The sequence below is a fragment of the Lipotes vexillifer genome, unplaced genomic scaffold, assembly GCF_000442215.2.
Source record: "Lipotes vexillifer unplaced genomic scaffold, Lipotes_vexillifer_v1.1 scaffold1104, whole genome shotgun sequence".
NCBI lineage: Eukaryota > Metazoa > Chordata > Mammalia > Artiodactyla > Lipotidae > Lipotes > Lipotes vexillifer.
In genome coordinates this window covers 337,219-352,457 of record NW_006793533.1, presented here as the reverse complement: position 1 = coordinate 352,457, position 15,239 = coordinate 337,219, and the positions used below count along the sequence as shown (strand labels likewise).

Sequence of the window (15,239 nt, the reverse complement as noted above, 5' to 3'; positions counted from 1 at the left end):
TTAGTCTGCACGTCTCTCCTTTCTTGGATCTCCTATCATATTATGGCCTCACCCACAGAAATGGACCCTTAAGCATGCTTGTCTTACGTTATTCTCTAAAAGTACTATACTTTGATTCAGGAACAGCTCTATAGTCACATTAATGGTCTGCCAATCCTTAACCACATAAGACATCCAGTACGATTTGGGGAATGAAATAAATTAAGGTACAGCCTATATAATTCCTGTGAAGGAATCTCTGATTTCCAGAGATATATGTGTACTGGTGTGTGTTTGCATGCAGAGTGCATGCATGGAGCTCAGTGTTTTTTTCCTTTACTTCACCTTCTTCATTAAGTCCTGATATTTGGATTTGGGACCTGCTGTGGTACTAATTAGGGAAGACTTTGGTACCAAAGATGTAATTCTGGTGTCCCCCTCTCACAGCTTTGTCTATGAGCTATAGTGTATGAGTCTGTAAAGTAATATGCTGGTTTTAATGCTGATTTTTCTTCTCTTCTTCTTAGTCTCTCAAAGCATGGTCATCTGGTTCAGAATCAGAATTTTATACAAGACATTTACCAAATGTGAACTCTTGACTTCCGTTCCCAATTTCCCGAATCCAGATCTCTGAGGGTGGAGCTCCCAAGTCTGCATTTATAACAAGTGGCTTTGGAGATTCCATTGTGCACTCAAGTTTAAGAACCATTGCCCTGGGGTGCACTGTTAGCAGGAAAAGTACATTGTGGAAGGTCCCTGGGTGGCAAGCCAGCAGCCAAGTCCAGGACTTTTCCTGTAATGGGCATGTGCTTTTGGAATTGGTTTCCCTCCCAGATCAACAGAGCATGAGCATTTTAGATTTTAGGGCACAGGGACAGATTCACTTGTGACTCACCGAAGCCGCATGTGTGCGTTGTAGCTGCCTTACACCATAGGTAATTCCATTCTTTGAATGGGTACTTTAAAAACTAAGTGTTCTTTTCCCAAATTGTTAGGTGAAATAAGTCAAAAAATAAATAAATAAAACTGAAAGCAATTGTAATGCCGCTCACAAACTAATGATAACTACTGATAACATATATACTTTATTTATGGCAGTAAATAGACATATTCCACATATGGTTTTACAAATGATTTTACATTTATATTTACAGTTTATACTTTTGAACACAAATCAATTCGAGAACAGCAAATTTTAGTCACAAAAGTTTATTATTTTAATATAGACTTGAAGGATGTTTTATCAATAAACATTTTGATTTTCGTCTTTTACCCTAAATATTATGACTGAAGCATTATTAAGTGGAAAAAAGTAATCCCTTCCTGAGCTTTCACTAAAATAACTTTCTTAGGAGATGATTCTTCCCAGAGTAATGACCTACTTCTAATCCTTTTCCCTTGTTCCTCTGTCTCTTTCTCTCTCAATCTCTCTCTCTCCCCCACCTTTCTCATTCCCTCTCTTGCATTAAGAACCATGTAAAATGCTTTTTACTATCACTTAAAAATCTGTATTTTAGTGTAGAGAGGTCTATCTGATAATGATTAAATGAAGGTATGTATGCTCTTTTAAGTATTTGTTTTTTAATTCTACAGGTTATGGAATATTTATACTCAATAAGGCTACCCATTCAGGTGTAGGTAAAACTCTAGTTGCCCCTGCTATACCACAGACTTAAAAAAATCCTTTTATTCTAGAATAAGCAGTTTCTTTTTCAAGCATATTTTCAAACATTGGTTCATGGGGGGAAAGTAATCATATAGGGAATTCTTGGTCATGTTAATATTTACCATTTAGCTACTTTTGTCAGACACTGTTCTAAGTGATTTACAGACACAGTATCGTTTAATTTTCCCAAACCTTTCATGATGTCTGTTTGTATTAATATCCCCATTTTACAGAAACCACAGCCCAAGTGCCTTCAGCCTGTAAGCTTCAGAGCAAGGATTTATACCCAGAGCTCTTTGGGTTAAAATGCGCACCTCTTTCCCGCTGAATGATGTCGAAAGGTTAGGAGCCATGGCTCTACCTGGGGCCCAGGTGCTTGGAAAGCCTTTATGGGCTGTTCTGTCCAGCACTTTGGAATGCAAACTCCCTTGAGCAAGCCCTTGTTAGCATAGTTTCACCAGCGGCCTGTCTGTCTAAGGTAGTCAGCGAATATTAAAATAGTCCTAATAATAAAAGCACTCAGTCAACCCTTACTGAGGGGAGGGGGAGAATAGCTCACTTTCTCTGGAGGGCCTGAGAAAGATCAGTTTACAGGCGTCAGCATGGGGTGTGACCCTTCTTCCTTCTCTCCATCTTGGCGCTGGCACGTGCCTCTGGCGACCATCATCTCACATTAGCCCCACGGTCTGGGCAGAAAAACATTACCGGGGCTCCTTTTCTCCCCCACCCAAAACATTCTCAGTCCTTTCACTGACCTGGCTTCTGATTGGAGGCTCGTTGCTTCAGATAATGACCTCCAGGACCCCTCTGTGGGTTACAGCCTGTTTGTATTACTCTTAGCGCAGCTTAAGACGCCTGCAGTGGGGAGTAAGGAAAAGGAAAAGACCAGCATTTTCAACGTCCCCAGGTACCAGAAGCACAGAAGACTGACAGCATTCCAGCTATCTGCATGGGCCCAGGGCTGGCAGCTGCCCATGTGTCCCTTGCAGACAGGCTGTTCGTTAAGATGAGGGATCTTTTTCAGTATGTCGCCTGCTTCTTTGCATTTTTCTCTACTGGGTTCTTGGTTGTGGCCACCTGGACAGACTGTTGGATGGTGAATGCAGATGACTCCCTGGAGGTAAGAAGTCAGCAGCTTCTTCTACTGACCCAAGCCTGTCCAACTTTTCTCTAAGCCCCACTGGCCCATTACATTCACTTGGACTAAGATAGTAATAATAGCCAACATGGTTGGACTTGCTTCTTACTTACTACTTACTGAGTCTTTACATTATTAGCTTATTTAATTCTCACAGCTCATCTATGAGGTAGGTATTGTTGTTACCCCATTTTACAGATGAGGTAACTGAATAAGCCCTTTTTTCATAAAGGTAAATTTACACAAGCGTAATTATATAAGCTTTTCAGAAATTCACCTCTTCCATTGCTGCATATACCAAATTGAATAACATTCCATTAACATCCTTTCTCATAAACAGAAATTTCCTAATCTTGAAGACAGCATTAAAAGTAGTATGATAGACTTTCTTAAGGAGTGATCATCTAAATGTTGATCAAGTGATCAAACTCAAGTCATATAAAACCTACCCAATTACTGTGCAATGGAAAAATGTCATTGTAAGGAGTTGCCAAGTAGGAGAAAACATTCTGTGGGAAACCAAGTTTTTCTAGTGTGCCCCAAAGTACAAGAGACAGATACGGGTTTAAGAAACCCTCTTTTAAAAATGAGCTGCTCTTGGGAACCTACTCTTCGTGTACAAGATGAGTGAGTGGTTCATATTTGAAAATGTTATTTTTCTCACTGGAGAAGCTCTGAAAAAAGTAGTTTTCAAATTTAGAATTATTTTCTGTGGCTATAGGAATCTGAGAGAGGTAAAACTAAGTAAAAATCAATTCTTCAGACTCGGCAACTATTCATTTGTAAAGTTTCAAAAAGCATAGGTGAGAAAAAGAAACAATATATTAGGAACTCACTGAGAATATACAGCAACACACTATGTTCTCCTGTGTACATCCTGAATGGAACAATTTACTCTAGCAAATGCTATACCTTTATGAAGTTTGAGAAAGATACCTGAGGGCAAGTTTTTATATTTTTTCTTCTAATTTTATTTATTAAACTCCCAAGTTGGAGTTTCGAATGGAAAGTGATCATCTTATTTTTCTGTGTATTATTTTTGTGTTTTATTTTTTTCTGGCTTTTAAATTTCCTCTGACTCTTACATGGTATTTCAAAACCAAGAGAGTTTTAAGTACTTCTTTAGCACTAGAAAATTATTTTTCTGAAAATTGTGATAGAACTGAAATACTATAAAGGATGTCTGCTATATGTTAATCCAGTGGTGCATTATCTGGCCATGCACATAAGTGGTGAATGAAAAAAACAAACCAAAACTCTCCTTTGAGCAGTACTCAGAAAAGTGCAGATAGAAATGTTCTGCTGCCACTAGCTTACTAAAGTATGGGCTGCCAGTAGTAGGTCATGAATACAGAAATATGTTGGACTTGAGCTCACTTAAAATTATGTTTTTAAAAACATGCAAAATCTCATCTAAAAGCATTCTTAAAATATTTTCCAAAACAATTTGAAAATCTTTCTCCTTAAGCTGATGGAACTGCTAACTTCACTTGATAAGAAATGAAAGTTTGGAAAGGGTCAGACCTTGCTGAGACGGATTGGGAGTTCTGGCATTTAAAGTGCCTTCTTGCTTTCATCTCAGTACATACAACCAATCTTCCCTCTGTTCTGTGCAAGAGCCCTTCTAGGTAAAATGAGTGGAATGAGTAGTCTAGTTTATTCACCTTGAGTAAATCCTTGCTAACCTCAGACTATAGTTTAGTAGTTCTTAGCTTCTTTCATATTTCCCATACTTGAGATGTATTGCAATAAATCTTCCCCAAGAAGCCTCCCCATTAAAAGAAGAACCCTTTAGTCATTTGTAGAGACGTGGATGGATCTAGAGACTGTCATACAGAGTGAAGTAAGTCAGAAAGAGAAAAACAAATATTGTATATTAATGCATGTATGTGGAACCTAGAAAAATGGTACAGATGAACCGGTTTGCAGGGCAGAAATAGAGACACAGATGTAGAGAACAAATGTATGGACACCAAGCGGGGAAAATGGCGGGGGGTGGGGGTGGGATGAATTGGGAGATTGGGATTGACATGTATACACTAATATGTATAAAATGGATAACTAATAAGAACCTGCTGTATAAAAAACTAAATAATATTCTAAAATTTAAAAAAAGAAAAGAAGAAGAACCCTTGAACAAATGAGGCCCCCTTCTCTCCAACAGTCTCTTTATTTGTCAGTTTTTTTTTTTTTTTTTCCCCCGGTACGCGGTCCTCTCACTGTTGTGGCCTCTCCCGTTGTGGAGCACAGGCTCCGGACATGCAGGCACAGCGGCCATGGCTCACGGGCCCAGCCGCTCCGCGGCATGTGGGATCCTCCCGGACCGGGGCACGAACGCGCGTCCCCTGCATCGGCAGGCGGACTCTCAACCACTGCGCCACCAGGGAGGCCCTATTTGTCAGTATTTTTAAAGGGACATGGAACTCTCATAACAATTACTCCTTCAGTTGGCCAGCATATAAAGTCATAATATTATCCATAAATATCAAGGTTCTGATACTCACTGACTCAATTTTACTGTTCTGTCTCTTTGCTTCCTTCCTTGTGTATATATCGTCGTTGGTCCCTATTAACAACTCACTTTAAACAACTACTGGACAAAAATTGACACAATAAAAGGGCTTTTAAAAAAAAGCATACCCATAGAAAATTTAAACAAAAAGGAATATAATGAATTTTTCGCTTTGTTAATCTTTGACAGTGATGTAGGCATCAGTGTTGGAAAGTGGATTCTGTAGTTCAGTTCAACATAACAAACATGAAATGTATGTCACTTCAAAGGTGCCGTGCTAATCCTCCAAGGGGAGTCAAAGCTAAAGCAAGAGCCATTCCTGCCTTTCATGAGCGCACGTTTAGGGAGGAACAAAGATGCACATGAAACTCTAATAAAGGGTGTAGGCCAATTCATATTTGAGAAAGAAATGAACAAAGTGCCACTGGAGCAAAGAAGAGAGGACGATTATTTCCTGTCAGGGACATTGAGACAGGCCTCAGGGAGGAAAAGAAATTTGAACAAAGCGTCAAAAATGATGCCAAGGATTTCAAAAATTAGAAATAGCAGCAGAGGTCTTCCAAGAGAGAAGACAAATAACAAAACTGCAGGCTAAAGGTGAGTAACAGGGAGCAAGAAGCAGAGCTCAGGTATCCTTTTGACTTACTAGAGAATACTCAAAACACTACAAAATAGTATGGGGCCTCATTTATACCTGTCCTGAAGAGGAAAGTTCTTTGCGTTAAGTAAAAACACTAGGAAAAAGAAATAGCACACGGAATTGTGCACAGCCCCAAGTCAGGGACCAGGGGTCCTGAGCTACCAATGCTGCTCCGGTCATTCTTGATTCATGTGTGTCTTGGGGAAGACTGTTGTGTGAAGAGAACTTGGGTTTTGAAATTATTCCAGCCTGTGTTTGCATCTTAACTGTCTTCTGTTGAGCAGTCACAGCTCTTGTCTTCAGCTCAGTTTCCTCAATTATAAAATGAAGTTGAACTCAGTTGTTTCAAGGTCCTTTTTAGTCCTACATTCTTTAACATCTGAACTCCTTGACTATGACTATGTCTAGAGACATGACTATGTCTTCCAGAGAGATGGCCAGCCTCTGGAGGACTGATGGCATCTAGAGCCTCCCTAGGAATTTCCACTAGGAAATCTAGGGTGAATAGTTTTCGTTTTTCTGGTAACTTTATATGCTCTTTCTTCCTATTTCCCACTCTACTTCTCGCCTTACTTTTTTTTCTCCCTTCCTTTCTTCTTTCCTCCCTGCCTCCTTCCTCTTTCTTCCTCCTCCCCTTCTCCCTTTTCCTCCCTTTTAAAAAACCTTTCATGCCCTAATTCTCTTTTATTCTTCTTTTGCTACCCCCACCCTTCTCCTTCATCTCTTTATCTCTCTTTTGTGCTCTCCATTTTTTCTTTTCTTTCTATAATCTTTCATTCCACAAATGCTCTTTGATACCTACTGTCTACTTGGTACTGTGGTGGGTACAGGTTATGAAGGAGGATGAAACTTGGATCTTCCTTACGTTTCTCCCAGCATATTGGCGGAGACAGACAGGTGAAGTGATAGACAGTATGATATGACCAGTGCTATGATTACAGATAACTCTGAGTGGCCAGCTCACTCAGTCGTGTATAATCAGTGAAGGCTACCCAGAAGAAATATCTAAACTAGGCTTGAAGAACAAGTGAAGGGGGAAAACAAAGTAGAGAGTATTGCATGCACAGGACATGATATAGGCAGAGATCTAGGTATGAGAGTGCTGTATGTTTATCACTTTCGACATACTGGAAGAAGTTTCCAACGTAGAGAGGAGAATATAAGGGCTGGATCATCGAGGGCTTGTGTTCATGTAAAATATAGATCTTATACCATAGACAAGGGTCGTTCACTGTAAGCAAATATATATGTGCGTTTTAGAACCAGCGATCATTCTGGCTAATGTGGGGAATGATTAGAAAGGGTAAAATGAATTATAGGGAGGTCAACTAGGCAGCTTTTCCCATAAAACAGGAGGAAAACATTGATGGTCTGAACTAGCGTGACAGCAAGCATAAAAAGGGTACAAATGAACTTGTTTACAAAACAGAAGTAAAGTCACAGATGTAGAAAACAAACTTACGGTTACCAGGGGATAAGCAGGGAGGGATAAATTGGGAGACTGGGATTGATATATACACACTACTATATATAAAATAGATAACTAATAGGAACCTAGTGTATAGCACAGGGAACTCTACTCAATACTCTATAATGGCCTATATGGGAAAACAATCTGAAAAGAGTAGATATATGTACATGTATAACTGATTCACTTTGCTGTACGTCTGAAACTAACACAACATTGTAAATCAACTATAATTCAATACAATTTTTTTAAAAAGACATGAAGATATGGGAAACTAAAGAACTCAAATTGATGGGATTAATAATTGATTGCATGTGGGGAAAGAAGGCTGATGGAGAAGGAGAAGTAAAACTTGAAATCCACTTTACTGTTTTGGGGTAATTGGAGGAAGGATGGAACCACTCACCTAGAGCTGAAATGGAGGAAAATTAGTCTCTATACAGAAGTCATTAGGCAGCAACATCCCTGGACCATGACACTATGACACTATTTTTTTCTTACTTAGGTTGTTACACAGCACCTTGATGGGGCCAGGAAGGGAATGCTTTTCAGTGTGGATGTTTACAGGTTGGACTTGATGTTACAGGGACCTAAGATTAAGTCCCACCCTGCCAGGCAGTAGCTGTGTGAATTTAGACAGATGTTTAAGTTGTATAAAACTGCATTTCCTCTTCTATAAAGGGAGAGTAACAATATGCACACGGTAAGTGTCTTGTGAGGGTTAAATGAGCCTGTGTATCTAGCTGACCACAGTACCAGGCAAATACAAATCAGTCAATAAATGTTAGCTATATTATCGTCTATTTGCAGTTTATTGTTTTGTTTTTGTTCTGGAGGAGGAGATGACATTTTGCACAATGTGCACTGAAGGGAGAAATATGAGATCTAAGTTTTGTTCCTATTTTCTCTATTGATTCTCTTGGACAAATTTTGTTTACTTCTCTGAGCTGTTGTTTCTTCCATTTTTACACTTATGACTGTTCCCTTTTTGTCTAACCAGGGGAACAAGGCAGAGACTAGAGACAAAATAGCATAAGTTATATATTGAATACATTTTAAAAGAAAATAAATTATGAATTAATAACAAAAATATTAATTACATCATAAAATGTGTAATTCTTCATTATCCACAGTTAAATAGGAAAGCAGCTTCTTCACAGAGTTACTGGTCTCTCAATTGTCAGAAAGAAAAAATGTTTTCACAAGTTTATTTCATTTTTCAGTTCAACTTTTGTTAATTATTTACTGAGAATTTGTCAGGGGCCAAGCACTGTTATGATTAAAATTTTATGACCTCAAATGAAAGGTAATCCACATTTGGATTTATTTCATCTTCATTACCAGGTGCTCCCCTGGGATTTCTATTTTAATTAATGATGCTACAATTCTTTCATACATAAATACTGAAGTTATTAGAGCTAGCATGTACTCTGATTATATATACTTGTTTTGCTTTCCAACTGATTTTAAACGCCTTTAGCAGACATTTGAGCCTAGAAATATTCTTTAATTTGCCTCATGGTCTCCTACAGCTCCTAGCACCCCCTCCCACATAATGGGAACTCAGGATGCATTTGTTAATATGAAGTGAATGGGTACCTATTATGATACTTGACATACTTACTAAAAGAGTGAATAAATGAGTGAAATATAATGTGAAGTGATATTTGGAAATCTCACGTTGAACACTAAATAAGAAGTATCTCTGTAGAAATACCATCACTTTTTCTTAGGGAAGATCTTTCATCTTGCTGCAGTTTAAATTTTTTCAAGATATGGATTTGGTCCCTCTTTTTAATCAGATAGGAAAAAAGAGCCAATCCCCTGAGATGTATAATAAAGTTGGTGAAGAGTGTATTCCTACCTAGAAAGTATAGCTTTTCTTGCTGGTGCTTCAAAGAGGAAAAGAAATTAAGAAAAAGAGAGAGAGCAAAGGAAATTAATATTTTGTAATAATTCACTCAACATAAATTGTGATCTCTGCCGCTGGCCAGTAATCTTTGCAAAGTTGTGATCCCATACTTTCATAAGGAAAACATTCTAAAATGATTAAATGTATGACTTAAATAATAAATATTAAAATTGAAATATTTATATAGTCCATATATGTAAATTAGGTAATATGACCATGAAGGCCGCAAACATTATATTAATACCTAATAAGTTTGCATTATCCCATTCTTGCCGTTTGTGCCTTTAGCCAGTGATCCACAGCTAAGCAAGAAGAGTTAAACCAAATATATTTTAGCAAATAAACTCATGGTACATAAATGGAGTAAAAAAGAAAGGTGACATCTATTTTATTTATTTTAATCTTGTTTTCTCATCCTTATAAATACCTGTCTTGAGTTCTTTTAGGCCCTGGGATAGTAAGAAAAGAAAAGAAAATGTAAAAATTAAAAGTTCAGAACTTTAGTATGGAAAATTCAAATGCCTTTTTGTTCAAAGTGAAAATGTTTCATGTTTTAGTAGTGAAACATTATTTACTACAGTATTATTAAAACTTTTGCACCCCAATAAATATATTCAATTAAGTACTGGAAACAAGTAAGTTGCATCTTCAGCATTAAAGTACACTAGCACAGGGATGGTAAAGTGGTGTGAAAACTATAAATCTCTATTTTATGCATATGCATAAAATGGTGGTTTTAAAAAGAATTTATCTTCATGACATCCCATTTTTCTTTTGGCTAATGATTATTCTTCCTATATATATTATATTTACACACAAATCCCAATGCATATGCATTTATAACATAATGCATAGTGACAAAGAAAAATCTTGTTTGATTGTGGTCAACCAAGAAAAAACATTTACTAAGCCTGCTGTGTATAATTACTATATATATAGGGTTGGCCAAATGGGTGGTTCGTTTTTTTCCATAAGGTGGCTCTAGTAACACTTAGTTGTCTTTTAAATTCATTCAAAACAATTTTGTTAGATTGTATGTGACAGCTGTCATATCAGAGTGCATTTAAAAAAGACTTATCAAAATTGGTGAAGTTTTGTGTAGCCATTTTAATATTGAAGATGGAAGAAAAAAAGCAACGTTTTCAGCATATTATGCTTTATTATTTCAAGAAAGGTAAAAATGCAACCTAAATGTAAGAAAAATTTTGTGCAGCCTATGGAGAAGGTGCTGTGACTGGTTGAAGGTGTCAAAAGTTGTTTGCCAAGTTTCGTGCTGGAGATTTTTCTCTGGACGATGCTCCATGGTTGGGTAGAGCAATTAAAGTTGATAGCAAACAAATCGAGACATTAATTGAGAACAATCAACGTTGTACCACATGGGAGATAGCAGACATACTCAAAATATCCAAATCAAGCACTGAAAATCATCTGCACCAACTTGGTTGTGTGAATCGCTTTGATGTTTGGTTTTCACATAAGGTAAGCGAGAAAAACCTTCTTGACCATATTTCCGCATGCGATTCTCTACTTAAACATAATGAAAACGTTCCGTTTTTAAAACAAATTGTGATGGGTGATGAAAAGCGGATACTGTACAATAATGTGGAACAGAAGAGATCGTGGGGCAGGCGAAATGAACCACCACCAACCATACCAAAGGCTGGTCTTTATCCAAAGAAGGTGATGTGTGGTGGGATTGGAAGGGAGTCCTCTATTAGGAGCTCCTTCCGGAAAACCGAATGATTAGACCAAATGAAAGCAGCACTCGATGAAAAGCATCCGGAATTCGTCAACAGAAAACGCATCATCTTCCATCAGGATAACACAACACCACATGTTTGTTTGATGACCAGGCAAAAACTGTTACAGGTTGGCTGGCAAGTTCTTCATTCATCCACTGTATTCACCAGACATTGCACCTTCAGATTTCCATTTATTTTGGTCTTTACAAAATTCTCTTAATGAAAAAAATTTCAATTGCCTGGAAGATTGTAAAAGGCACTTGGAACAGTTCTTTGCTCAGAAAGATAAAAAGTTTGGGGAAGATTGAATTATGAAGTTGCCTGAAAAGTGGCAGAAAGTAGTGGAACAAAACGGTGAATACATTGTTCAATAAAGTTCTTGGTGAAAATGAAAAATGAAAAATGTGGTTTTTATTTTTACTTAAAAACCGAAGACACTTTTTGGCCAACCCAATATATATATATATGTAAATTTCTCCTATGTAACAGGAGGACAAAATGCCAAGTAATTAAAGTATTTTTAAGTTTCTCTCTTCTCAAAAGATATATAAAATATATTGAGGGCTTCCCTGGTGGCGCAGTGGTTGAGAGTCCGCCTGCCGATGCAGGGGACACGGGTTTGTGCCCCGGCCCGTGAAGATCCCACGTGCCGCGGAGTGGCTGGGCCCGTGAGCCATGGCTGCTGAGCCTGCGCGTCCGGAGCCTGTGCTCCGCAACGGGAGAGGCCACAGCAGTGAGCGGCCCGCCTACCGCAAAAAAAAAAAAAAAAAAAGACAATGCAGGCAAAATTGTGTGCTGCTGCTTGTAAATATTTTCAGAGGGATAAGAAAAGGGAAATTGGCAAAGGCTAGGATAGAGAAAAGAGAAACCTTAATTGGAAACTGCTAAAGAGGTTAGAATAAGAAATTCCAGGATTAAGGAATTAATTTATGCCATTATAAACTCAACGAGGAAGAGGGACCGTCAGTCCCCCTTACTGAAAGTTTCCTGAAACTATTTTTCTATGTGGTGTCCTGCTCATCCTTAGTATTGTGGTAAACACTTTCCAGAGCCAGTTGAGTAGATAGGGTCCAGTCTGACACCAAATCAGCACAAACTCTCTGGTCTCAATAATGTTTCTTTAACTCCTGTATTTAGACATTCTAGTCTGTTCAATCAAGTCAAAAGGACATATTAAGCCTCAATTGTGTGTACTGTATATCAGTAACCATTTTCTATGCCAAGTGAGAAATGAGAGTTGATGTGTATGAATTAGAAAAATTGACAAATATTTTCCCTCAGTAAACATCTTTTGAGCATCTATTATATACTGAGAAGGATTTGTAAGCTCCTTGAAGCAAGGTGCCATGCCTAACTTGGTCATTGCTGTATCCCCAGCACTTAGCCGGTTGACTGACACATGACAGACATTTAGTGAACATAGTTTGAAAGGCAGACTTGGGAGAGAGATGCACATAAATGCCCATAGAAAGATAATGTAATATTATAAATGCTATAGAAATATGGACTAGTTACTGTGGGATCCAAGAAGAGATTAACTCCAGCTGGAGAGACTGGGAGAATCTCATGGAAGAAGGGATATCTTTGAGGTGAGATTTAAATGACAGGTAGAAATTTGAAGATCCACTCAGCTCCTGCTAATTGCTGCTCTGTGTAGCCAGGGAGTCCAGGTGGCCAGACTGACCAAGTTTCCAAGGGAAGCCAGAAATCTGTACTCTTCTGTAAAATCTCTCGGTTTCACTGTTGGCAGGTAATTAATATTAAGAAATTTAGGTTGGCCTCATGTTTGTGACTTGCACTTTTATTACCACACCTTGGATGAACTGACTTCTTCCCACTTCAGGACCAACAGATATTTATTGAAATGATATAAAAATTCCCTGAGTATTATTTCATATGTTATTTATTAATATATGAATCACATGTTAAGATCACAAAGCTTAAATTTGTAATCGTCTATTTTGGACAACGTTGTGAGATAAAATTATTAGTTAACATTGTTTTTACCCATTAAGTAAGGTTAACTGTAATATTTTAAGCATGAGTCTGCTTTGTAAGAACCTTGCCTTAAAACTTTAAAGAATGTAGATTTGCTTGTTTTAGAGAGTTCTTAATAAGCCATTGTACAACAGGAGGATAAGTGAAGATTCTAAATTATAGGTAAGGAGGGCTTTCCTAAATGTGATAAATAACAAACAGTCTTTTAACCTTGTATTTTGTGCACAAAGGCACCTTTAAGGGTGTCTCCAGTAAGTGCTATATTAACACAGAAGTTTAGTTAATTACAGCCGCTATTCTCACGTACCTTAACTGAGTGTGAATACCAAGCAATCTAATATTGTGCCCCTAAGCATTAATACCTAATGAAATTGGATTCCTTGTTTCCTTTAATGAGCTCATTGCTTTTCTAAATATGGTCATTGCAGGTAAATGATCAATAGCCTTGAAAATGACACCATTACTGGATTATTTTGGCAAGAAAAAAATACTCTTTTTAGTTTAAATATCTTCACATATATAGCTCAGCTCATTTTCTAAATAACCTCACATACAATGAGAATGACTATAGTAGGTTTTGTTTGTTTTAGTGGCTGAGTTAGACAGCAGGAAATTGGGGACAGTCACTCTCTGATTATAGAATAGGACTTCAGGTCCATATAACCTAGCTCAAATTGGAATGAACTGGATTCAGTGTGTTCCTGTTAATTGAGAGACTGAAGGGTAATAGGCTATGAGAAGGCTTGCCTTCTGTTGTGGTATAATAGTTCAGTACAAATTGTCTCTACTATCCATTCCTTAGGGCTGCCATAACACATTGCCACAATTTGGTGGCTTAACACAAGAGACAGTTTTCTCTTACAGTTCTGAAGGCCAGGATTTTGAAATCAAAGTTTTGGCAGGGCTACACCGCCTCTGAAGGCTCTAGAGGAGAATGCATTCCTCGCCTCTTCCAGCTTCTGGTGACATAGGCATTCCTTGACGTGGGCCCACGTCACTCCAGTGTCTGTGTCTGTGGGCACATTGCTTCCTTCTCTTCTGTCTGTCTCTCCTCTGTGTGTCTCTTCTTATAAGGGCACTTGTCATTAGATTTAGGGCCCACCCTGGTAATCCAAGAGGATCTACTTTTCTCAAAACCCTTAATTTAACTACATATGCAAAGTCCCTTTTTCCAAATAAGGTCACATTCACAGGTTCTGGGGCTTAGAACATGGATACATCTTTGGGGGGGGCTGCCATTCTACCCATTACATCTACCTTTCTCCACTTTCATATGGTTAGTTAGTAATGCTGAACTTAGTCACTACTCAGGTTACTATGCTGTTTAAGTATTTTACTAGTATTATCATTTATTGAGCAAATCATTTATGTTGTGTGTGTTTGTAATTTTTAATTCCTATAGTCACCCTAGCATTAGCTCCTTTATAAAGATAAGGAGATTGAGGCTCAAAAAAGGTAAGGCCTTGCCAAGGATGCAACACAGCTAATAAGAGTGTCAATTTAAAGTCTGTGTTTTTTCAGTTATAGCTTAAATTTCATGTGCCTGTAAGTTTAGATATTCACATCCTTCTTTAGAAATTGATATATTAGGTTTCGCAAGATGGATTTTCTTTATTAATATTTTGGTCTCTGTGGTGCCTCAGGTCAGATAATATTCCAACATTCTAAAACATCACTACTAGGTTTAATCTTAGGAAGAGCAAGCCAAAGTGAGGTTTCATAGAGTAATGGCCACAGGATGAGATTAAAGTTAGGGCTTATTACTTCACCCAAGACTATCTTCCAGTTTCCAATTCTGGAGTACTTTCACCTGAAGTAAATTTGGAATTAAAAAAAATAGGTTTTAAGTATACTGCAATGCTTAAGAGCGTACACACAGACTGCTGTGTTTGAATCCTATCTCCTCCATTTAACTACACTTTCTGGGGTTATCACTTAACTTTCCTGTGCCTCCTTTTCCTTATTTGTAAAATGGACAGTAATAATGATAGATCACAGGATCCTCTAATTAATAAGTGAGGTGATAATACACTTAAACAGTAACTGCTTCAGAGTAGAGATTCAATATAGAATTATTAATTATTACCAATTATAAGCATTTTACATACAAAGTGGAAATAGAAGTACAACATTCAAAGTTGTGATGGAGTAGCCAGCAGTAGAGTTTTTTTTTTTTTTTTTTTT

General features: G+C 37.7%; 1 protein-coding gene across 1 annotated transcript in view; it reads left to right on the top strand.

The window, feature by feature from the left end:
• Window positions 1–2,411: 2,411 nt before the first annotated feature.
• The window catches only part of CLDN16 (claudin 16), a 22,946-nt gene continuing 10,118 nt past the window's right edge, over window positions 2,412–15,239 (top strand). Inside the window, exon 1 of the mRNA XM_007466479.1 lies at window positions 2,412–2,765. Coding sequence (XP_007466541.1) covers window positions 2,595–2,765 — 171 coding nt within the window. The 5' untranslated portion in view covers window positions 2,412–2,594. The remainder of the gene's footprint in view (window positions 2,766–15,239) is intronic.